This window comes from Podarcis liolepis, assembly GCF_965112155.1.
Source record: "Podarcis liolepis genome assembly, chromosome: 12".
NCBI classification, from domain to species: Eukaryota; Metazoa; Chordata; class Lepidosauria; order Squamata; family Lacertidae; genus Podarcis; species Podarcis liolepis.
Window position 1 is genome coordinate 35,320,214 of NC_139563.1, and position 24,660 is coordinate 35,344,873.

Genomic DNA, 24,660 nt, shown 5'->3' on the forward strand with positions numbered 1-24,660 from the left:
CATTATTCTCAATCACCCACCCTTCATCCTTAGTTCCCAATGTGGGTTATAACAATTTAAACACAGCGTAAAAAAGTTTAAAACAGCTTACATCAAGTTACATCTAAAAACATAGGTCTCAAGTGTCAAAAGCCAGGGTAAAAAGGTGTGTCTTTATGAGCAGAGGTGAACACTCATCAAGTAAATTGAGCTATACCTTTTTCATTTTCTTTATTTTATTTTAAATGTAGTTCAAAGGACCCTTCAAGTTAAGCTGTTTACATATTAAAAGGCTTAAGAGACAAGACCCCCTCTGTCCTAGCCAACAACAGAGGTGTTGCCTCACCTTTCATCCCAGGCTAAATTGCAGTTACACGTTTTCTGAAACAGAGCTGCCGGTGTAAAAATAGTTACCTAATGTAACAGGCTCCACTTCCGAGGCTTACACTACAATGATATATGGACTGCAAATATGCAACAGAAAACCATCACTCAACAGCTCACTCTAATGGTCGTCTCTAATCCACTAATACATTTTGTGAAGGATAAAATGGCACCAGGGTAACAACAGTGAGGACTGTGGAGACCGGTGAATGCTGATCATCAGCCAGAAGGTGTAGGGTACAGGCACTACAAAGCCTTCATCCTTTTCTGAATGCATACTATTTTAAACTAAGTCGTCAGGAAGTAATACATTTTCAGCACTCTGCAGCAGGTGCTAAAATCTGCAGTACAGCCAGAAACTGGTACATTAGCTTCTCTAAACTTCTTGTAGTCAAGCAGAGGGAGCAAGAAAACAAAGGAGTGGGCACAGTTAATTTCTCTCCACTCCAGACTGCCACCTATCACCAAAAATGGGAAGGAAGCATAGTTGTTTCTTTCAGCAGGTTTTAATTTTTTTATTATGCAAAACCAATACCTCCAAGGTTTGTCAGAAAGGTGCACTGAAGCTAATTTTTCTATTTTGGAAGTTTTTCTGTGCAACGGCTGGGGGGGGGGGGGTTAGTTGGTTAGGCAACAGGGTAATAATCTGCTTCAGTGTTACATTTAGTTTCCTATGGATTGGCCTCAAAATGAGTTTCCTGCATACCACTGTGACCTGGTATCAAACAACCTTCAGAGAATCAAATTGAGAAAGGAGTATTTTTTTTAAAAGCGCTAGGATCTATAACGTTCTAGCCAAAGGGAGCTGTTCCTGCTGTTCAACATACTGAGACAAGAATTTAAGAAAATTGATCTCTCCCAATGACAGATTGTTCTTTTAAACCTGAAGACTAAGGATCTAAAAAACAAAACAAAAACAATTTCACTATACCAAGTATAGAGTCAGAGAGTGATAAACACTTTGATTGAAACATTTTACCCCAAAGCTGTCCAAGCAGCGAACAAGATGGCAAAAAATTATGAGTTAAAGATGACAAAATAATGAAAACCAGAAAGGGGGTGTTGTTTTTAGATAAAACTCTGCTCACCTTGGGGAGAACACTAGCCAAACCTGTCTTTTCAGAAATAAACTACCACCTTACAGGGAAGTGATCAGAAGCAAATCGCTGAGCAACCATGACTACTCTCCATATTCACAGGAAACACCACACAACAGAAGCCCTGTTCAGGTATTTAAACTTGCTTGTTCTCTACTAGGTGAGTGGAGACGTGCTAAATAATTCTATTCCTCCATCCCATTCCTGAAAGTCCCATAGTACTCCACATGTTGAGGCTGAATTTATGCAATCGTGCAGATTCCCCACTTGATTTAGTATCTAGGTTCTAAATCGCAGGAGCTGCCTGAGGACCACCAGCTCCCACTACAAACTTTCACCCTACAACAGGCTTCCTCAACCTTGGCCCTCCAGATGTTTTTGGCTTACAACTCCCATGATCCCTAGCTAGCAGGACCAGTGGCCAGGGATGATGGGAACTGTAGCCTCAAAACATCTGGAGGGCCGAGGTTGAGGAAGCCTGCCCTACAATGTAGAGGGGCCTGTCATGGTGATGTGATGTAGTGGGCTTAATATGTGTATATCTGCTGTACCCCACTTGTATAACTGAGAACACAAGTTTATAAACATCTGAACACATGTAACTTACAGGAAAAACTCATCAACTGTCTTCCCCACCATCCTGGGCTTTGCTGCCTTACATGGCTTAGGACTCAGCTACATTTGTCACAATAATACGTTTTGAATGTGTTATAAACATCCAACACCAGAGAGCAAAAAGGAATTTATATGGATTGTTGTATAGGTTCCCCCCTTTTGTAGTAACAATTTAATTTCTGACTTGTTTATAGTGTTTTTAAACTGTGTCTAGATCCACCCTTAATTTCCCCCCGTAAGAGTTAGTTTCTCTTCCTGTGACAAATGCATGCATCCACATGGATCCCAAGTAGTTCTGGTGTCAGGACACCTAAACAGATACATTCAACTCCCATGCAAATTACACCGGAAATAATATTTAGATGACATGATATGATTGTGAAACCATTAGTAATGCATCTTAGGTTCAAAAGCGGCAGGATTTAAAAATCCTTCCTATCTATCTAAAATAAAAGTGGAGAAATATCAGAGGACAAGGGCATGTAAATTGATTAGTGATGTGAACAAATAAACCCAATGCGTGCTTTTTAAGTACCACACCAAAGGAGAGCACTTGGATGAAAAAGAAACTTTAGGAAATAGGAATCCTAACATTATTGCTTTTGGGAAACAAAGTTGCTTAGCATCTTAAATTAATAGTGGCATGAGATTACCTGTTGCAACGGGCTTAACAGCACTACTCTTCCAGAATTCATAAATTTGCAGTATGACTCCTCTTCAGGAATTCACATTTAACATGCAAAAGAACAAGCGGTTGCGAACTGGGTGAGCCCCAGCTAATGTGCAATTGGTGCTAAGCAGTTTCCGTGTGTATAGGGATGGGAACTCTCATCAATCGGGTCTCCCATCCCCAATATGTGAGTAAAGCAGCCCCTTTCAGATTAATGACACTCATACATTAGCCAGGCACACTCTGCAGCCAATGCAGTGTAACCGGGGGCGGGGGTAGGGCTTGACAGACTGCTTGCCCCTTGTGAGTTCAAACTAAATGCCTAAAAATGGTGAAGATTCTCAATCACTCCAAGTGCCTGTAAATTTCAGATGAGACAGGATATGGAACATTTGTCTTACATATTGAATGCTTTGAAATTATATACCGAACCATTCTGCACATCAAACATTATCCGCGGAGACCAGTACGCATTTTGAGCTGGTAAATGAGGAAAAAGGGAGGCAATTTGTGTGTACAAATGAAAGGAAATCTCCACATCACAGTATGAGACTCAAAAGGATGAAATCAAAGCTTCTGTCAAGAAAGAAGTACTTTTTTCTTCCTTGGCCACAGATATTTGTATTACTTTAGGTTATGCAAGTATGTATTGTATAAGCACTTATGCTTAAGCCTAACGATGCTTAATGATAGAAAGTTTGGGTTGTACATACTTGCTCCTCTTTGTTTTCCAAGTAAATATCATGCATTCTAATGCTGTTTTTAAAAAAATTTAAAGTTTTGTTGTGGGTGCCTTCCAGTTCATCCCTTACACCAAGATTTGAAGAGTTTACTCAACACAGAAGCTACACACAGTATTGTAGTATGGTTGACCATTAGTTGTACCACAAAGTGGTGTTTGCTCCCAGAAAGGACAACTAGGGAAAAGAAAATGTTTGCCTGTTTTTAAATACTGAGCTTTCCTGGAATTTTGGTACTCTTGCAAGACAAACCAAAAAGTGAGGCAGGAGATGATGTGGGCATCAGGACTTTTTTTAGCGTCTTGCCGTGTATGGGGCAATGGCAATTGCTCCCACCTAGGATGTAACACACACCAAGATGCCAGTTCTCCCTCTCCCCCCGTGATTCCTGCTTCTCTTCAGTGTGGGACCTGTCTTTGGCCAGCTGAGGGCTCAACCCCTCCATGCTGTTTTCTGTTACCTATATTTGCATGCAGCATGAGAGCTATGCACATACACAGCTCCTGTTGATTCTGGGGAGAAGCTCTCTTCTAACGAACTAATAATAATAATTATTATTTTTTGCATGCCCATATGCTCTATCCCATTTATTGGGTTCCCATCTTGCCCCATCTTTGCATCCATTTTGCTGTTCGATATATCTGCACACTCACTTTACTAATATAGGGAGTGATACACCAGAGCTTAATCCCTCAATTCTTTTTCCATGTGCTGAATTTCAGTGACACCAGATTGTCCATAGTTTTAGGGAAGACGCTGTTGGATCTCTCTCCAGAAGCAGACTCATATGTTTTATTGTGCACACCGCTACCCCAACTCTAAATCTAAGGGTTGGTTCCAGTCTAATTTAGCTGAAACTGATGGGACTTAAAGAGCAGCTAACCTAGGTTGGATCCAATACCAAGATTTCAGGATATACTACTTGTTAATTCCTTGCAAGAAACTTAACATATCTAACCAATTGTATGAAATGCTGAAACACTGCACTGGTAAATTTAAATTTATTTTGAGAAGCAAAATAATAGTTTTGAAATCCATAGTACCAAACAGAACCTGCTTAACCATAATTTTATTTCCATATAGAACTGCTGAGAACAGATCAAATATTTTCTACGCCCAGTAAATTAGGCCTGTCCTGATTATGGGGCAAACATAAGAACGTTTTCCAGTCAATTTAATATTAACCAAAATTCAAATGTCATCCATATTAACACTGTGATTATATTAAACACATGCCAAGGTGAAATTTGTAGTATGCGAGAATTTTGTTTTTTCAAGGACTTCCCTCCAATGCTTTTTATTATTATTATTAAATCACTGTATTGAGAAAATGAGTGAAAATGCTCTGGTTTAAGAGCATGCACTGACTTGGGCTATAACTGAAGATACAGAACAACACTTTCTTCCTCAAAAGTAATAGGCAGAAAGATGAACAGTTCATTAAAATAGTAGATTTCTACTGAAACACAACATGCAGGGCTTTAACACACTTCTGTTTTCCTTCCCCATTACGTTCAACAAAAATCCACTTGCTTTAAAAAAAAATTCACAAAACGTATTACCACTTTGGGTTTCCTATTTAGTTTTCGCTTAAAGATATTTAAGTACATAAAGCTACAACAATTACACCTGGAGTATTACAATAAGAAGAGATGGAAAACTGGTATTTCAACTGAAAATACATATATTCTAAATGAACCAAGGACCTTTTAATAGGGTTTCAGATAACTGCAGGGGATCTATAGGGAAAGCGAAGTTCGGAACTTGCTGTTTAAAAATTGTATTTGCAACTGTGACTAGCTTCTCTTCTTCAATAGCGCCCTGAAAGAAAGAAGAGAGAACACTGTAACCATCAGTTCATAATTCCATATTCATTTGTTTCTCCTTCCACCCAGTATCAGTGCATTCCCCTTCTGTCACACTTCATTTTGCTAAAAACAACTTCTACTACATACAAATGGTTTACTTAGGGTTGCAATCCTATGGTCCCTGTGAAGGTGTTGCATGCGCTATAGGATTTTGTGGATCCCCGTCTGCAAGCGGAGAGGGAGATCCACAGACGGAACAGGAGCTCTGAACATGGTATCCTTGCTACTGTCTAATCACTAGAGGATATCCATAAGGCAAATTGGAAAGACTTTTTAAAGGGGGTGGGGCGGGCGGGAAGCCTGGCAGTGCTTTGATTTGATGTTTCCTCTGCTGTAACCACCCTGGTGAGACTGCTGTTATACTTACTTGGGCTGTAGGAACGGGATCTTGACCGTGATCTGTAACGACTATAGTAAGGTGAAGGTGATCGCCTCCTTTGAAGAAAGTATATAAATACATTTGTTAGCAGTGGCTCTAGTACATGGGGCGTATGTACTATTCAAGAGTTAAAAAAATATTGTCAAATGATTTGTACAGCATACACATTTTAACCATATGGAAGAACCAAGCTTCATTTGCATGGTTTCTTTCTCCCCCACAGCATATTGGACAAATTTAAAGACACCTATTCTTAAATAGTATTCCACAGTGATTTAAGGTGCTGATTAATATGGAAACATTGTTTTTACAAACCATAATACATTAACAGATTAACACACACACACACACACACACACACACACCTCTTTTTCACTTAAGTCTGTATCTTTAAGCTCTCATAAGTATCTACTGTTATACCTGACCAAATGTAAGGCAGACTAATTTCTGGGTACCATACTCATGGGCATGTTATTTTCACCCTCAAACGTGCTCCTGCAGCCGCAACAAATAGTGGTTCTTGTGCCAAAGAAACCTGGAGTTGAAAGGGACTACAAAGATAATCTAGTCCTCCTCAACCCAGTCATTTCAACACCAACGTCATATGGCACACTAAGTTGTAATACTTCATAAACACAACTTGCTATCCAAGCTCCCTGTTTAGAAGAGATGTTGGATAAGTTTGATTTTCAGAGAGATGTAACTAGACTGGTGTGAAAAAAACACATACAGTGGTGCCCCGCAAGACGAAATTAATTCGTTCCGCAATTTTTGCCGTCTAGCGAATTTTTCTTCTTGAGAAGCACGGTTTAAACGGTTTAACAAAGTCGCAAGACGTTTTCGTCTTGCAAAGCAAGCCCATAGGGGAATTCGTCTTGCGAGGCAAATCGCGAATGAAAAAACCTTTCGTCTAGCGAGTTTTTTGTCTTGCGAGGCATTCGTCTTGCGGGGCACCACTGTATATGATTACAACATGCTACTGTAAACTGTTGACCATAGGTTAGCTTTTATATGGAATAGTTTTAATTCCCTGATTTATCAGGTACTGGGCTTTTTTGTTTATTCAGTTCTAAGATGTTTAAGCTATTTTACTTGGCTGATTTGGCTTTAATTATTTCGTTTCAAAATATTTATTGTTATATGCTTTGAGACTACTGCAGAGTTTGTAAAACAGGCTAAACGTGCTTTAATAAATTGGAAAGCAGTTATATGGATGCAATAATCTTATTTGCAACAAACCATAAATCACTATACAAACTATAGATCACTATATGAACTAACAGAATTTTTGAAGACTATAAAGTTATTTTAAAATTTCTACCCCTAGGGCCCACTTGAGGGCTAAAATTAGTGGGGCCCACCAGTCACAAAATGGTAGTGGAAGGATGGAGCCAGCAATTAAATGAGGATGGATGAACCCAGAGATCAGCACAATTGCCTGGCAATTACAGACATTTTCGATTGATATTTAACCCTTCTTTAGAAACAACTCAGTCCTATGCCAGAGCAATCTTCTTGCAGCAGGGAGCTCAAGTACTGACATGACTTTGGATCAGCAAATTCTGCTTAAAGCAGGGAGGGTAAGTGAAGGCAGCTTTTAATATTCTTATCCCAACCACCAATGTTTCATCCATTTTCTGTGTTCCTTTCACATTAACTTCCTCTTCCTAAAACAGCTACCCACTCTTATCCCTTTCCGTACTTTATTACTACTTTTGAAATATAAAGCTTTCATCTAGTTTGCCAGCAAACCAAACAGGAATAAAGGGGGGGGGGACTGGTATGTGTGTCCAGAAGACAAAGAAGCACAGGGACCAGAAGGCTCTACAGCAACCCAAGGCTTCTCCTTTTCGTCTTGCTCAGTCTGCTTGTCCCTTTAGACCTGGCACAGGCAAACTCCAGCCCTCCAGATGTTTTGAGACTACTATTCCCATCATCCCTGACTACTGGCCCTGTTAGCTACAGGTGATGGGAGTTGTAGGCCAAAAACACCTGGAGGGCCGGAGTTTGCCTATGCCTGCTGTAGAACCCATCTTTCCCATTCACTCTCCCCTCACACTCAGTGGGCCACACGATCCCTTTCTTCTTTTACCTTCTTCTCCAACTTTGCATACTACAGCCTCACTCTGTAACCAGCTCCTGCCCATGTGTCTGCCTATGCCTATGCAATGTTCATGCTTGTGACAAAGATTTCCTCTGAGCCTTTTCATTTAAATCAGAATGCATACCTGTAACGGTAATCATATTCTTCGTATCTGTCATAGCCTCGGTCATATCCTCTGTCGTAATAGGAATCACGGCGACGGCCAGCTCCTCCACCTCCTCCTCCTCCACCACCACCTCCACTACTTTTTTGGGAGAGAAGAAAAGATGCATTATGCAAAATATTAGGATTCCTCTTATTTCAAGAGAAAAAAAATATTTTTAAGATTTAAACTTGCAGCTTGCAGGTTTCCCATTCAAGGGATTACTTAAGCTACAGGATTAGATAGCTCTCTAGGCCATTTAACGGGCAGCGTTCACATTTAAAAAATTTTCCAGAACTGTTTGCCTTTAATTGTATTTGTAATTATTGTTCACAGTGCATTGTAATGCATGCTACTCAGCAACAGTGAGTTATAAGGTGGCATGGAAATAATGACAATAAGTTTAAAGAACATGAAACGAATGGATCTTCAAAAGGGATTTCTCGAGTAAGACAGTGATTAGCCTATGAAGAGACAGAACTATTGCATTTATTAACAACATAGTTTCTTATGAATCACAGACTCTAAAATGCAGTTCTTCTGATTAAGCCAGGAAAACTCCTTACTGGGTTGGCCTGCCCATGTAGATTCCAGGGGTGGGCGTGTGTGCTCTCTTTGTGATAGAATAATCCACCCGGATTCTCCTGCCATCCAGCTCCATTCCATTTGCATGTTCCATTGCCTGCAAAGAAGGCAGACACTTTAGGTCCAGTAACGAGAAATTAGTGCTTATTCTCATTAAGCAAATTCAGCTTGTCTTTAGTTATTAGTATCCTGCTAATCAGTGGACCGTCTTTTCTCTAGCAGAGAGAATTAAAATGTCTCCACTGACTTGGGGCATTAAAGTTAGTGAAATAGGATCCCTTTTAAAGCCAGCACCCTGCTAAGAAGCTGATGCATTCCTGACACTTTGCCTTTAAAGCTCCCCAAAAGGTAAACAGGGAGCCATTTCCCTTGAAGCAAAGGGACCACACACTAGTGTGGCTTCCTGCAGGGTGCACATGGCTGGGTTACTACTGCTGTTCAGCTGCCATTTCATGCTTTCTGTCTCACTTACAAGGACCTATTCCAGCAGAGCTTAGTAAAATGGCAGGTTCAGCCTATACGACTTCCTAATTACTCACTCACCACACGGCAGTTCACTCAAACAATGCATTAAGGAACTGACTTCACACCAGGCTCTATCTCGAATGCACTCTCATGGATGTTATATGCTTTGCCTCGATTAACTGTGAGTTTTTAGCTCTATTCTTAATCATGCAAATTAGACAGCATTAATAATTTACAATGATATAATGATTTATTAAATTTCTATAGCACCTGTCATCTGAAGATCACAGGGCAGTTCACAATATAAAAACACTAGATAGATAATAGATTGTTAATGGGCCAAAGTGTAAAATTTAAGGTCAGATTGTGTTAAGATAAATTATAGAACAAAAATTGAGAAAGATGGAAAGGATTTGCTGAAATAGCTAATTGAACAAGAATACAAAAAAGGGAGGTGTGAGGAGGTCGATGATACAAGTAAATGAAAGGTAGAGATATAGAGATATTGGATGTGTTTTTTGAATGTTTTTGCTTTTCTTGTTGTTTTCTTTTTTTGTTTTTTTCTCTTTATTTTTGATGTATTGTGAACTTTTTACTGTTTTCTTCTTTTTTCTGTAACTATTAAACTTTTAATAAATATCTTTTTTAAAAAACACAATATAAAAACACTAAAATACAATCAAAGAAAAATATTACCCCTATTTTATTATTAATAATCCATAAGCAAATTTACTTCAAATGTGATTAAATGTGGACTATATCGCCACCTAGTGATTTCTTTCTATCACTGAAACACAGCAAACACTATTTTAAAGAATCTTCTCTCACCAAAAGGTCCACACTACAAAAACAAATGAAATTCCTGAATCAAAGCATCATAGATTATAGCACTAGTCATACCAATATATAGTTACTCCAAGACAACTTGGAAAATGCTATTATGCAAAGGAACACCAACAAAGACTACCATTCAAATTTCATACTTTTATCAAACAGCTTCACATAAGTACTGACACATCATCAACATAGTCTCTGGAATCAAACAGACCCAAATGACATAGCATAGCTGTTGTTTTTTTTAAAAAGCCTGAAGTGCATGCTCCCCCTCATGAATGAGGCACAAGTAGATTTAAGAATTAGAGTAACCAGCAGATCAAATTTCATATTATATATGATTGTGTAAACACGAGGAAACATTCTCAGTCGAAATTATGCATTATAGCAGCCACATGATTTGATTAAAACTATATTACTGCTTTATTTACTGAAGCTAAAAATTGAAATTTAAGTTTTAATGCCAGTTTATTTTTCAGAAGCTTATTATGCTTCTCCTCTCTCAAATGCAGTTTTTTCAAATGCCTAGTTTGAAATCCTGGTTAGTGTTTACATTTATCAGGTGTAACCCTACAGTGTGGTTAAGAGGGAATTTACATACAAGTGGGCACAGAGTGTACACTCTCAGAGTCTTCATTTAGTCTTGATTATTATTAGCAATCAGGAGGGAGGGCTGCACTGGACAACTGTGGCTGATTCACAGATTTATACAGTACTATTACAACTTTTTTAAAAGAGAGTGTGTGTGCGCACGCTGAATTTGCCTTTCATTATATGCTTATGTTCTGCCTTGGCCCCAAGGCTTGTGTGACTCCTCCAGACCTCTCAAATGACCTGGAAGTCTCCAGGGAATCTCAACTCTGTGGGGAAACCTCTACAGCCTCATAATCACTGGTAAACTTTGCAACCTTCCCAACTTAATAAATTTACCTCTTTAGAATCATCTATTCTTTCAAAGTAAACAAAAGCAAATCCTCTTGATCGTCCAGTTCGTTGATCATAAACCACATTGACACCGCTCAAAGGTCCGTAACGAGAGAAGACTTCACGAAGATCCCTCTCAGTAGTATACAAACTGAGGCCAAACACGCCAAGGCATGTATTAGGATCTGGATTAGCCTAAAAAAAATTTAACCAAATTCAAGTATCAAAGCATGTCTAGAACAGTGCCAGTTGCACACTCACTCATTCTTTCACTGACATAGGCAGCAAGGTATTTTAGATAACTGCACATTCTGAGTAACACAAGAAGGGAAAGGAAGATCTATTATGCCTACTCCACCACTGGATCCAATTCTCATAATGAAAGAGGATTCAGAAGGTCTCGCTTCATTATGCTGACTAGGGGGAGGGGCACATTGGCTGCAGAGAGAGTACAGCAAATTGGCTGGACTTACTACAGAGCAGCTAATCCTACAGAGGTTTGACAATATACTGGCTAGAGGGTTTCTAATGCAGTTATGGCAAGATGCAGGGGTAGCCAACATGGTGCGCTCCAGATGTTTTGGGCTACAAGATTATATTGCAGGGGTAGCCAACATTGGGTTCTCCAGATGTTTTGAACTTACAACTTCTATCAGCCCCAGTCGGCATGACCAAAGCTTAGGGATGATAGAAACGGCAGCCCACAACATGCAAAGGGCATGTTTGCTGCAAACAAGAGAATTAGTTCTTTGAAATCTGACCAAAATGCTGCATTCTGTTGATGTCATGATGGTTCCATCTTTTACAGCTTAAAACATGTATTTACCATCTAGTGATGGGTAGATGGAATGATATAGCATTCTGGTTTCAACACTGACTGGAGACTGTGTTTCAGACATTTGCCTGCAATTCTCCTTTCTGTTCAAGAACAACTTCCTTGAAGTAGCCAAACAGGTCTTGTTAATTTCCTCAGTGTCTTATTACAAAAGAGGGAACATTTAATCAGCCATACAATGGAAACATACCTGCTTTGTACCACCCGCACATGTGCTCCAAAACTCTCCAAGGAGAGTAGAAAGGATCTCAAGTTCCTTTCCCACTCCTAAAATCAGATCAGTTTAACAAATGGAGCCTAAGATGTTGTAATTCCATAATTTTAAAATGTATAATCATATCTATATACAGTATAGGAAATATAGAAACACCTGACTTTTGGCTTGCAGGATCCTTTTTTTGCCAGAGCCAGCAGGCAAAATGGTGGCTTGGAATGGGAGTGAGTTACAAAGACTCCTGCATCCCATAATGCCTCAATATTTACATAAATAATTTTTATGTAAATTAGAGTAACTCAGAGTATCCTACCAGCCTACCACAAGGGATGCGGCATAGCAAAACCAGAATAGAGGCAAAGACAGAGTCCTGTGCCCATAATTATCAGAGGGGTTTTGCCAATTTCAGCTGCTTCCACCATACCTCAATTCCAAAAGGCAAGGTGGGGCCAAAAATAACCACTAAATTTGCCTGGCCACTTAAAGTCCATCAACAGTTTATCATGAAATGCCTCTGACAAATAACTTTCCCTAAACTGGCACAGGATAGATGCAAAATTTCTAAGAAATTGTATCTGTGATTCCTGCTGACAGGGGCTGATAGTTGTAGTCCAAAACATCTGTAAGACACCATGCTGGGGACAGCTGATCTAGTCTACCCAAATATCTTCATACCAGCAAGGATTTAAATCTCATTTCCCACACCCAACTTTAAATCTTTTGAAAGCTATTAGATATCAAAGTTGTCTGTTCTTGCAAAGAACTACACACCTCTTGGGTTTGGTTTTTTTGGGGGGGCCTCCTCCCATAAAGCCACCAGTTCTTTCCACCACCAGCACCCCCCACCCCTTAAGAGAAAATCAGGGTGCTCCTCTCCCCTACACTTCCTTGTTTGGGAAAGTATTGTGGGGTATTCATACTGCTGGTTGCTAGGGTAAACGCTAATAGACCTGACAAGCAGAAAATGCCAAGGCTCCTCTTATTCTTGACCGCAGAAACCTGCAAGCTGTGGATGTTATGCCTAATCAACAAAAATAAATTAGTTAAATGGATTAGCTTTTCTTATACATATATTCATAGTGAGATTTAAAATAATTTCCCTACAAGCTTACACTACATACTCTGCTGCCAGTGTGCCTTCTTCGGTTAGACATTGGAGAGTGACTGCGGCTCCTTCGACGCCGGTACTCTGGAGTGTATGATCTGCTTCGTGATCGCCTTCTATGAGAATGGGATCTAGAGCGAGTGTAACGCCTGTGAGAATGCCTTCTTGACCTGGACCTTCAAATGATACATTTTATTTGTTATATGAAAACATCTGTGAAGCACCATAGAAATATTGGAAGTTTTCATAAATTCATGCATTATTATTTTTTATATATGCTCCTGAAAGCATATCAAAGTAAGTTTCTGGCACAGTTTTAAAATATCAAGTAATTTAAAATAAACGTTTTGTAACATGTAAATAACTTTTTCAACATTTATCTGTTCCAGGGGCTCCCAAACTTCCCCCCACAAGGACCACATGAAAATTGCTTAGGGTCTTGGTGGACCACTCAATTATTTTTCTGCATTTTGTAGCAATTGTATTGTGCTGTGCTAGATGGTATATGATTTAACTGTACTGACTGCTTCTTTATTTCTTTCATTGCATTTTATTGTATTACAATTTGAATTTCTTAACTACTTGTGCAGGCAATTTCTTGAGTAATTGCTAGCCATGTAATGGTGTTTCAATACAACAATTTCGTAAGGTAGCAGTTCACCACTGAACATATAAAACACCACAAAGAACTGGTTCACATGTCATGGTAAGTCACATGTTTCTCAATCACTCCTGTTTTGCTTGGTCTGTCGTGGAACCAAGTTAAATCATGAGTAGAAGCTAAAGGAGAACAAAACCAGCCTTGTGATTTGTTTCTCTTGGTTCCAGGCAGAATGAAGCAAAGCAGGAGTGGTTGTGCAGTGTGCACACATGTTTTCTCATTCACAGGATGCCATGGTTTATTTCTTAGGTGATTTATTGTTGTGTGAAAATCAAGCCATTGTATGGAATGCCGGTTTATGGAAGCTTCACTGTCACTGGGGACAGACAGGAGATAGCTTTTCTTACATTTTAGGATCTGATTTGTCTTATGTTTTGTCTTATGTGATGGTAATCTACAAACTGTTCTCCAGTTAGAGGCAGAAAGCCTTGTGACATCAGAAAGGAGAATTTTCATATCTCCTATAGCTATCAGGGTAATTTTCAGAGCATTTCCATGGTGGAAAATTTTCAGAGCACTTCCATAGTGTAGTTGGTGCTGCAACTAGGCCATGAGGAGGTACAACAACCTCACTGTGGAGAAGGGTTGTAGCTGCATGGCACAGGAAAAGCTTCACATGCCAAAGGTTCAGTTTCAAACCCCAGCATCTCCCGATAGGGCTTGTCTGAAGCTCTGGGTAGTGACAAGCAGCAAGTGTACACAGTATTGAGTGAGATGGACAAGTGGTCTACTGTATAAGGGAGCTTCCTATAATTCTATGCTACTCTGAGTAGCAGTTCAACCTTGCTAAAGAACAAGGTATGACGTTTTAAAAATAATCCATATAAAATATTCTTAAAAAGTACAACTCAGAATCTCTTCCATGAAACCCCTCAATACCTTGAAGGCCCAAAATAAGTAAGTTTTATGCAAAGACAGAATGTATAACAACAGACACATACCTGGATTTTGATCTTGATCGAGAGCGTGACTCAGAATGTTTAGAAGCTCTTGATGGGCTACGCGATCCTGACCTGCTCTCAGATTTTACACGAGCAGGACTCCCAGCTGGAGATTTTGACTGGGAGCGCGACTCCTAACAAAAAAAGCAGTATTACAAATGGTAGTGGTTGCACAAATGCCTACCTTCTTATATTAAAGTAACTATATTTTATTGATTGTGCCTGAAAAACAAATGGTTAGGCAATACCCTCCAGGACAAACTTCTGTTTAACCCACTGTTAACTTTGCGTGATTTCCTCAAATAGTTCCCTACTCGAACCGGATGACCAATGCTCTATTAACTAAGTAATCATGCAAATTCATCTACAACTTGATCATACAGACACTGGAACATAAACCATACATTTACTTAACCTAGGACCCATTCATTCTTCCAGATTCTTTTAATTCTACTTCACTCTTGCTTTCTACTTTTCTTCATTCTTCATTGAGTTTTTCATTTTTCATACTTCGTGTATTCTTCCCCAATTCAAACAATTCATTATAGCCTTAAAAATATTCAAGTGCTTCTATCTGACCAATCTTCTGTTCAATTTTTTCCCCCATTCAATTTTAATTTTCTGATCTTTAACACTTTTCATTAGCCTTCTTTTATCTTGATTTATCTTCCACATTCTTGGAAAAAACTCTTCCATTTCTTCACGAACATTAACCTTAATGGAAAAAGAACATTTAGTATATTTAAGCATGTGGGGATTATAAAACTCTGCTGGAGTTTCAGACTTTTATCTACCAAAATTGAATAGCCAGCAGGTAAAGTGCAAATAACTAATTTATAAAAGCAGTTTTTCAAAAAAAAATCTTTTAACTGGTGTAATCATATAGGCTCTAAAAATGAGTCCACTGATTTCCTTGCAACATTTCCCAAATGTTCTAAATCTATTCTGCTCCTTTTCTAACTTCCATATGATACACACAGACTTCAGTGTTACCTTAAATACTAGGATTGCCTGAAGTTAAAAATGTCAAACAAAACTTATAGGCCAGATTTCAAAGAGCTACACTAGATGCAAACAGGGAGTTAGACATGCCTAATATAATGCCCAGCTCCCCATCACCCCAGGCCGCATCACAAACTTTTAAACTCCCAGCTTCAAGAAGTTTAACATGCAGCTTGGGGAGCAGTTGTTCATGACAGACAAGTACCAAGTCCAACTAGCTGCAGTTCTTGGGATTCAGGCCACAGATGTGCCAATGATCTGAATATTCCAAAATACTTTCCCCCCTAAACCTAACCATTCTATCCAAAACCCACAAAATATGTGCATAGTAGGGAAGAAATGAAGCCAATTTAAGGCTCTTCTTCAGTAACAACTTAAATCAACTTCGGTAGTGGCTCCATGTGAAGTTACTTATAGAACTGGGACTGTTATTCTGTATTCCTTGTCAGAGCAACAGATGAATCAAACAAGCAATACAGGAAAATAAGATATTTGAATAAGCACACTCAAAAGAGGTGATTGGGCAAACAGAGAAACTAAAAGAACAGATCAAGAATTTTATGGAAAGATATTGCATATTTGAATTTGAATCTTCACTGTATGTATCATGAACATTACATTAAGATACATCAAAACTGTGCCCTCCTTTTCTCATTTGCACAGCAATCTGTACTGCTCTGTCTAGCTTATTCCCTTTTTAGCCAATGAAAACTTCTTACTGCATTTATTTTGCCAAATGTCATTTTGTCTTATAGTTCTTACTGTTTTGTTTCTCATTAAAGATGTCATTTTATCATTTCATTTCAGACCTGTTTTCCCATATTTATGTCATATTGAAGAGTGAAGTAGTGAATTTTTCAGGAGGGAATCTGCATACTCGCGATAGTCTAAACGTGCACATTTTAATAGCACCATTACTTTCCCCGAGTTGATGAAAATACCATATTGTGGAGCTGTGCCTAATTGTCAAAACAAGACAATGTTCTTTAAAAAAAAACATTAGGAGGAATGGGTAAGAAAGACAGGGAAATTGATGGTGGAAAAAGGCTTAACCAAAGAAAATATTAAATATGAAAGTGGGGCAGGGTGCCTCATTTTTCATGCTTTCCCATTAAAAAGAAAAAAGCCCACTTCATTGACTAAGTTTCTAACCCAAACATCCCACCAGCAAACTTCCACAAGAATCAATTAGTAAAGAAGGAGTATACTGTGCAGTGCCAGGTTAACACTCTCACAAGGTGGCAGCAAAAATATACTCATAATAATTTTTTTCATATATGAAATTGTTTCACACTGGCAAGGCAATCTCAGGCATGCCTACTCAAAAGTAAGCCCCATGGAGCAGTAATTCGATAGGAATTATCCACAGGTAAGTGAGTAAAGGATAACAGCCTAAATTAAGGTGCTAAGAGAAGACTTAATAGTCAGATTACAACTACTGTTGATTAAGCTTTCTTTCTGTTGCCTTCAGATAACTATGTTCATAACGCAAAAGTGTCAAGAATGTAGGACAAACTTTCTGAGCAGAATCAAAGGTATAAACCCTTTAGACTAGCATTTATTCACATGTTTAACTTACACCCAAGCATAGGGGAGCCGTGACTGAATCTTGAGGTGGTCATTTCGTCATCTGCAACCATGGATCTCTTCCTGGCAGCTACTTGCCCAATCCAATCACAACTTGAGACTCTTTCCCAGAGCTCTCTGTGCAGAGGACTCAGACAAGAGGTCAGGAAAACCACAAGTAATCACTAGGTCCACCAAAATTTGTGACTCTTAATATTCAAAATGTAAATAGGTATATATGAAGGTGGAAGAAAGCTAAATTCTTTATCTAGTGTGTGATGACTGGGATGGTTTGGGACCCAATATAAACAAATTTACGGGACAATGCTATACACAGAAGCAAGTACCACCCAATTCAGTAAGACTTACTCCTGAGTGTGCAGCCTTAAGAGTCCTGTGAGAAACTACCATTCAACTTTGAAGACTGCCATAAACAAAGCGGAATGGAAGGTACCACTGATATTGTAGATAAACAACTAAGTTTTGTATTATATGATGCGTGGGATATATGAACCACCCAGAGATATTTGGATGAAGGGCAGAATACAAATTTAATAAATAAATAAATTATAAAAAAAACTATTTTTTAAAAGGATTTGTCAAATGAGCCCTTTCAAATACAATGATACTGTTATATAACATTGATAAATGTGTACAAATAGGAATCTAAAAATAGTTAATTTTATTTTGCTGATACCTTCAACAAGACAGGACAATAAATTTTCTCAAGCACTTTAAAATGGGTCTAAAGAGTTGCAAGAGTAAATCAATTAAAAGGTGTGATCAATTGAAAAAAATCATCTTCAATTACATTTCCCCTCATGACAACAGGGATATCTTTTTACCAGTCTAAACCCTAGTGGGGGGGGGGTTTGCTATGCCCTGGCAAGTCCAAGACCTAGGTCCAAATTCCTAATGAGCCACATAATTTCTGTGCTCACCATCATTCAACCTAACAAGGTTGTTGAGAGGTTGAATAAGAGAAGATGAATAGAACTGGCATTGTAAAGCAGTTTTGCACCAGAGTGCTATAGAAATAGAAGTTTTACAGCTAGCAATAAAAGCTCAATAAAGCTAATTAAGATACCATCAACTCCAAATAAAACCAGTATGCTCAGGGGGCACTCAGTGAAGAAGGGCAATGATCTGGTTCACAGGCAATTCTGTCTGCACAGAAAGTACTTCCAGTATCCTCAAAGAGCACCAATTCAGGAACCCCATGTTCCCTAGAGTTGAGAGCACTCCAAAGTTTGTACTAACTACAGACCACTCAGACCCAATGCCTTAAGTCAAGGATTCCCAACCAGTGGTAGATCACGGGATCCTCATCGTGTACAAAAAGTTATTGGGGGAAAGCTAAAAAAACCCTCTGTGCAATCTTCCCCCCAAAAACCTCAACAACTCTGGGCACTTCTCTCCTAAAAAAAATTCTGGGCAATCCACCCACCCCATGCATACTCCTCCCTTCAATGGCAATGGGTAGATCACTGCGTTTTTTTATACTGGGAATAGATCGCAGTCTCTTGGGAGTTGTCCAAACCTGCCTTAAGCTATAGAAAAGGAGATCAGGCGAATTCATGAAAGTGTGCAGCATAGTAACTATAAAAACAGCATGGTATCTGCTCTGGTCCTTGGGTTACCAATATACCATGCTGTTTTTATAGTGCAGAAGACAACTCTATCTTTTGTGGAGACAATTTCCAGCCTCTCTGAGGCCAGGCTGGGGTTCCTACTGTAAGCAGCTGTGCTGAACCTGGCTTGGAGGACAGCTGATTGCCCATCAGCTTGCCCTGCACTGGTCCCTGCTGCCACGTGTTTGCGAAGACTTCAAAGGACCACATGCTGGGATAGTTTCCACACACACTCTCAGACAACCCTCTCTATCTTCCATCCAGACTAGCAAAAGGATTATCAAAGCTCAAGGACAAATTTTAGCCAGGCAAAAACACTCAAGGATAGTGAAAAGCAGAAATGATGAGGAGTGAGGCCTGGAAGTGAATCTTAGAGGGCAGAGAGGTTTGGAGGGCCAGATTTGGCCCCCAGTGCCCAAGATTCCCCACTGCTGCTTTACATCAGCATTTCAACATGGAACACACATTCTGAGTCCATTTCTGAATGTATGTTTAGAACCCAATAGCTCAAAGGCATAACTGGAAGTAGCACCAATGTAACATAGCTAACACTTGAATTGTTTGCCTTTGTTATGTTAAAAGCATGGGCAGGATAAACACACCAGTGCAGGTTAGAAATAAAGTTCTCTTAAATTTCATCCAAAGCTGAGAACTCAGCCCTAGAATTTCTTCTAAGCATTCATGTTTAGCCTTGAAATGTTTAGAAACAATAAAGGAGGGCGCTGCCTTCATTACTAAATAATCAGAGCAAAGGCCTAAACTTCTAGGATTAGGGTAACAGCCCTCCAAGGCCCAAGAGTATGGTTGCTAGACAGGCTCCCATGTTAGAATCTAAAGGGGTTCAGACATTACATGGCAGTGTTTTTCAACACTACAATAAACGTAAGCAATTATAATACAGATCCAACATACAGCCTGACAAAAATCCTTAAAAAAATATTATAAGTCTGCATCTATGTTTTTTAGGTATGGTCCAACCATAGGACTACCAATATTTTGTTAAATCCCCAAGCATCAAACATCCTATCACCTGCAATTTCCCAATACTTTATGCAACTATTTAGGATTAAGAAAATATAGAATTAACTTTGAACCTCTCAAGTTGTCAAGTATTTATTGGAAACAGTAGTAGTGTTTAGTCCTGCTTCAAAATGCACTTCTACAACTGAAGCCTTCAAGTAATTGTCAGGTTGGCATGTTTTTTGTTTTGTTTTTGTTTTGGCTGTCTCTGAGAAACACTAGTCCAATGAGTTATCTTTCTCAAATGTATTCAGTCATCTGCCTTTTCCTACAAAAACTACTAATATAAGAGCAAGCATGCTCTGGTACAGAACTAGGGCATTTAACATACAAAATTGCCCTGAGCCAAGCCACAACTCTAATACAGATATAGAATGATAAAACTGGCTCCAGGAAGGCAGGCAAGGAATGAGTTAAGCGAAGAAGAAGAAGAAGAAGAAGAAGAAGAAGAAGAAGAAGAAGAAGAAGAAGAACAACAACAACAACAACAACAACAACAACAACAACCAACACAGGTATAGCAAAGTATTTGTGGGCTCATTTACAAGCTATTTAAAATTTTCTTTTGAGCACCAAGTGTTTTATCAACAAACCCATTATCAGTACTGAGCACCAAAGCACTGAAAACCAAACAGATATACTCTACTATCCCAAATGACTACAAAGCATTCTGTAATAGAACACCACTTTTGATGCAGCAGTTTGCTTTGAATTGTGCAGATCTGTTCTAAGTGTAGTGAACTAGTTGAACACAGATACTCTGCCCTGCTAACTTTCTACAGAACTATGTGGCTCTATATATTTAACACACACTCATCATCACAGGTTAAACATGTTATTTTATTTTGTGCACATTCAAAACTAAATTTGAATGCACAAAGAATGCAAGGTATTTTCTTGGAATGTTCAATCAGCATTAAATACTACCGCTCAGGTTTTAGAGCTCCAAGCCAGTTAATGTGAAAACTCCGGTGCTAGCTGGCAACTTTTCACTTCATATAATGAGGGAATACGCAGAATGCTTTGATCAAATCACCACAGCTGGAATTAGGGTACATATAGACAAGGCTGGCCCACCCGAGGCAAGGTGAAATGACTGCCTCATGTGGTAAGCTTCACTGGGGTAGCAGATCCCCATGTCAATCTCCCTTCACCTTGTTTCTGATGTAGATTTTCCCTCACCCCTTCTTCCCTGGTGGGGAAAAACAGAACTAGCATTCTCTCTATGGTAAAAAATGGATATGGAAACAAATAGTGTGCTTTTCCTGTTAAAACATGTATGCACACATGCGTGCATGTGTTAAATATAGCACAGTAGACAGTACAGTACTGCAGAGTTAGTCGTGCAGTGAATCTGCGTCCAGCTACTTTACTACCCCCTCCCTGCCAAAGACTTAGGTGGTGGTAGTGGGTGATCCCATGCCTTCTTTGGCCTAATTTCATTTTGTTTTGTCTTAGCCACCATACATTGGTTCAACACTGACAGTCACTCCTGGATGCTTACATAAGAGAATAGAGATGGATGTGATCAGCATATTGATATGGCAGGCCCTATTCCCACAGCACTAAGTGAGTCTTCCAAATATCCTTATGCTGAATGTTGCCAATTTAAAAAACAACATGGAATCATTCTGACCAACAGCCCAGACATTCTGTCTAGAAGTTCAAACTGGAATTGAAGAATGGAATGACCTAAAAGGTGCTGAGAGGTCCAAAAAAAGTTTCTCCCTGTTCACCTCCAAGTACAGATCATTCACCAAGTGTAACTAATGCTGTTCCAGTCCCACATCCAGCCCAGTCTGACCATAATTGCCAAGGGTCAAATAAATGTATTCCACCCAAGAATGGCTGGAATTGTTCGGCTTACAACACTCACCCAAACCTCCCTATTGCTACTTTTCAGATTTATATGGGAAATTGTGAGTTGCAAGCTGTGCCAAAGACACGTATTTCAGAATCATGAAATTCCCTCATACTTCTTTATACTGGAGGGCAGGGGAAAGGGAGTCTCTCAAGCTGCTGTATAGTGGTAGATAAACACTAGTATAAAGCACCCTGATAAATCAAGCTAGGATAATGCACTTTTCCCAGGCATGAATCGCAATGCCATTACTAAATAATGCCTCCAATTCTTTTGAGAGAGGATTCACACCTCTCCTTCAGAAAGCTTCCGAGGGGGTCATATATAACAATAATAAATAACAAAACAGGCGCGGGCTTTGGATCAAACCGTTGAGTTACTAACAACAAACCTAAACAGAGCAAAATGTCTGCCGCCACCCCAGACACAACAAAAAATTGATTCTGGCTTTCCTTGTTTAAACTAGAAGTCGTACTGGAGATACAAGAAGGCTGCCTAGGAGGACGCTGACCTTCAACCGCAGAGTAGGAACCCTGACCTAAAGCTGGGTCGCTACAGAACCACCGTCATAGCAATGTATCAGTAAAAAAATAATTAAGAGGTAGGTCCCCAATTGCATGTGTGGGCTAAAGGTGGGTCTTCGGTCTGAAAAGATTGAGCCGGAGGGAAAACAGCCTTTTCTGCCTAAGAAAGAAGATCGCCTCGGTCCTCACGCGCCGGATTTCCTGATCTACACGAGGCGTTGAGATCCCTCCCTACCAAACAAATCCTAACTTCGCTCAGGATTTGGTGGTCGGGGCCTTGGAAAAGAAGAAAGCGGGGATGGTTTTGCAGTTTTAAACATAATATATATAGAGATTCATCGGGTTCTAGCGATAACAGCAGAGCTCAGAACTAGAAAATGGGAAGGGGATGGGCTAGGAATCAGGAGAGAGCGTAACAACCGGAATCCCAGGATCGTGTTTTTGGGGGTTTTGTTTTGTTTTTTTAAGACTAAAGATCCCGGTTCAAAAATGGGAGGGCGGGAAAGCCAGGCCCGGAACAGAAACCGCGAAAACGGCCCCCGCGGGCGTCAGCGCGGCCCCCACCTCAGGCGAAGGAAACCATTTTGGAGAAACAACGGCGCTCTCCTCCGAGTGGCTCCGCCCCGCTCCGCGCCCGGCTGGGAGGCTCCGTTTCCCCCGCGTCTCGAGCAACTTCGTGCCCTAGGGCCAGGCCAGGCCTCCGACACCTCGGCCTGGACAGAGAAGCGCTCACTACTCACCCTCCCCTCGAAGTTGTTCTCCTCCACGTCACTCATGGCGGCGCTTTCCTCCCAACCCGGCAGGCGGACGAAACGAGCGGGAACCCGGGCGAGGAGCGCTTGAGCGCCGCGACCTTCTCCTGAGGCTGCCTCCTCAGTCAACTAGCTACCCTCTTGTGGCGGCGGAGGCGGCGGCAGCGGCAGTAGCAGCAGCAGCGCAAAATGGCGCCTCGCTCCGTAAGGTCTGCGCCCGACACTGCGCGAGGGGGCGGAGCTACCGAATGCCCCGCCCCATAGGCCACAATGGAGGCGACGCCGCCGTCAGGAGCGAAGCGGGAGGCAGGTGGAGTGGCGCAAGCGCAGTAGAGTCCACGCAGCCCCTCCTGTTTAGGCCGTTGCTAGGCTTACGTTGTAGTGATTACAGTTCCTTTAGGTCTATAGTTATCAGCTGTTTTGTTTCTGGGTTCAAAGCCTTGGCTTTCTTTCTCCTCTGGATCTGTGGAGGAATATGAACATGGAATGTGGCTCCTGCCTGCTGCCTTTCCATGTAGGGCTTGTAATAAAGGATGTGTTATATATTATAGGATTTCCACAGCATCTACATTGGGAGCGAAGGCAGCTGACTCTAGGCTGGACTAACTCCTGTGTAAGTTCGGGCAGGATCCCCACGCAACATTATCTCCAGATGTCCATTCCTTCTATATACACTGTAGCTTATAAACCAATAGATACTGTCGATGATCCCTTTAGCTTCGAAGCTCCACAACACACATTCTCTTTAAAGGCCATGACAGGTGCCACATAATACCTATCCCACTTTTGTAATAACTCAGTTTCATAGTGTGGGAGCAGCTGCACTTTGGAACTCCCTGACTCTTGAGATCAAACAGGTACCTGCCCAAAACATTCCTGTTTAGACAAACCTACCCAGATGCTTAGAAAGTTCAGGTAATTTTAATTGGTTTTAGTATTTTAACTTTAGTATGTTTTAAATTCTTCCTGAGTTTACTGTTTTTATTTTCTGTAATCCACTTTTAGGGATTTTTATTTTGGGTGTTTTTTTGCAATTAAGCTGTTTATAAATTTTGTAAGTCATAATAAATCAGTAACGATGTTCCAGCCATATTTGCCCTCAACTGCTCACTTCCATGTGAAGTCATGGGATGAGGTATAGCAAGGATATCCAACCGGTCGATCCACGATCCAGCCGATTGCGGGACCCTGATGGCCCCCCCCAAAAAAAGCTCAACAACTTCAGTTGATCGTCCCCCCAAAAAGCTCAACAACTCTTCCCCCCAAAAAAGCTAAATGTTATGATGGTCGTTCAAAGCAAATACAGTGGTACCTCAGGTTACAGATGCTTCAGGTTACAGACTCTGCTAACCCAGAAATAGTACCTCGGGTTAAGAACTTAGCTTCAGGATGAGAACAGAAATCGCGTGGCGGCGGCAGCGGGGATGCCCCATTAGCTAAAGTGGTACCTCAGGTTAAGAACAGTTTCAGGTTAAGAATGGACCTCCAGAACGAATTAAGTTCTTAACCTGAGGTACCACTGTAAATGCAATTTGTCTCAAATTTTACCCCTGAAAGAGAGGGTTTGTCCTGGAAAAAGAGGACACATGGCAACCCTAGAAGGGCTCTGCCAACTGCATCAATTGCTGTTAACACCAGGGAGAGACTTCCTTTTTAAAGCCTCTTGTTTTAGGAGTGAGCTGGAGAAAGTGACTGCAGTGTGTAATGGGCAAGTCAGAGGCTATGCAGTGACCTAGGACTAGGTATGTAATCTCCCTTGCCT

General features: G+C 40.3%; 1 protein-coding gene across 5 annotated transcripts; it reads right to left on the reverse strand.

Annotated features, from left to right (window-relative positions):
• Positions 1 to 4,472: 4,472 nt before the first annotated feature.
• TRA2A (transformer 2 alpha homolog) lies at positions 4,473 to 23,129 on the reverse strand. Of its 5 annotated transcripts, XM_083468556.1 has the most exons (9): positions 22,887 to 23,117; positions 14,947 to 15,256; positions 14,543 to 14,676; positions 12,957 to 13,116; positions 10,793 to 10,981; positions 8,545 to 8,660; positions 7,961 to 8,077; positions 5,721 to 5,788; positions 4,473 to 5,306 (listed from the first exon to the last, which is right to left on the reverse strand). In XM_083468556.1, exons 4-9 carry the CDS (start codon positions 12,987 to 12,989, stop codon positions 5,296 to 5,298), a joined length of 534 nt encoding a protein of 177 aa, XP_083324682.1. In that variant the 5' UTR covers positions 12,990 to 13,116; positions 14,543 to 14,676; positions 14,947 to 15,256; positions 22,887 to 23,117; the 3' UTR covers positions 4,473 to 5,295. The 5 variants fall into 5 exon arrangements, with proteins under 5 accessions (XP_083324682.1, XP_083324680.1, XP_083324678.1 ...); XM_083468554.1 differs by lacking the exon at positions 14,947 to 15,256 and having other exon boundaries at positions 7,961 to 8,080; positions 22,887 to 23,129; XM_083468552.1 differs by lacking the exon at positions 14,947 to 15,256 and having other exon boundaries at positions 7,961 to 8,080; positions 12,948 to 13,116; positions 22,887 to 23,121.
• Positions 23,130 to 24,660: the final 1,531 nt, after the last annotated feature.

Excerpts from the sequence above, each read along its gene's own strand:
- TRA2A (XM_083468552.1), bottom strand. The coding sequence starts at position 22,922 with ATGAGTGACGTGGAGGAGAACAACTTCGAGGGGAGG. Across the intron at positions 14,677-22,886 it reads AGAACAACTTCGAGGGGAGG|GAGTCGCGCTCCCAGTCAAA; the intron begins GTGAGTAGTGAG and ends TTTTTTTGTTAG. Across the intron at positions 13,117-14,542 it reads CGATCAAGATCAAAATCCAG|GTCCAGGTCAAGAAGGCATT; the intron begins GTATGTGTCTGT and ends TATCATTTGAAG.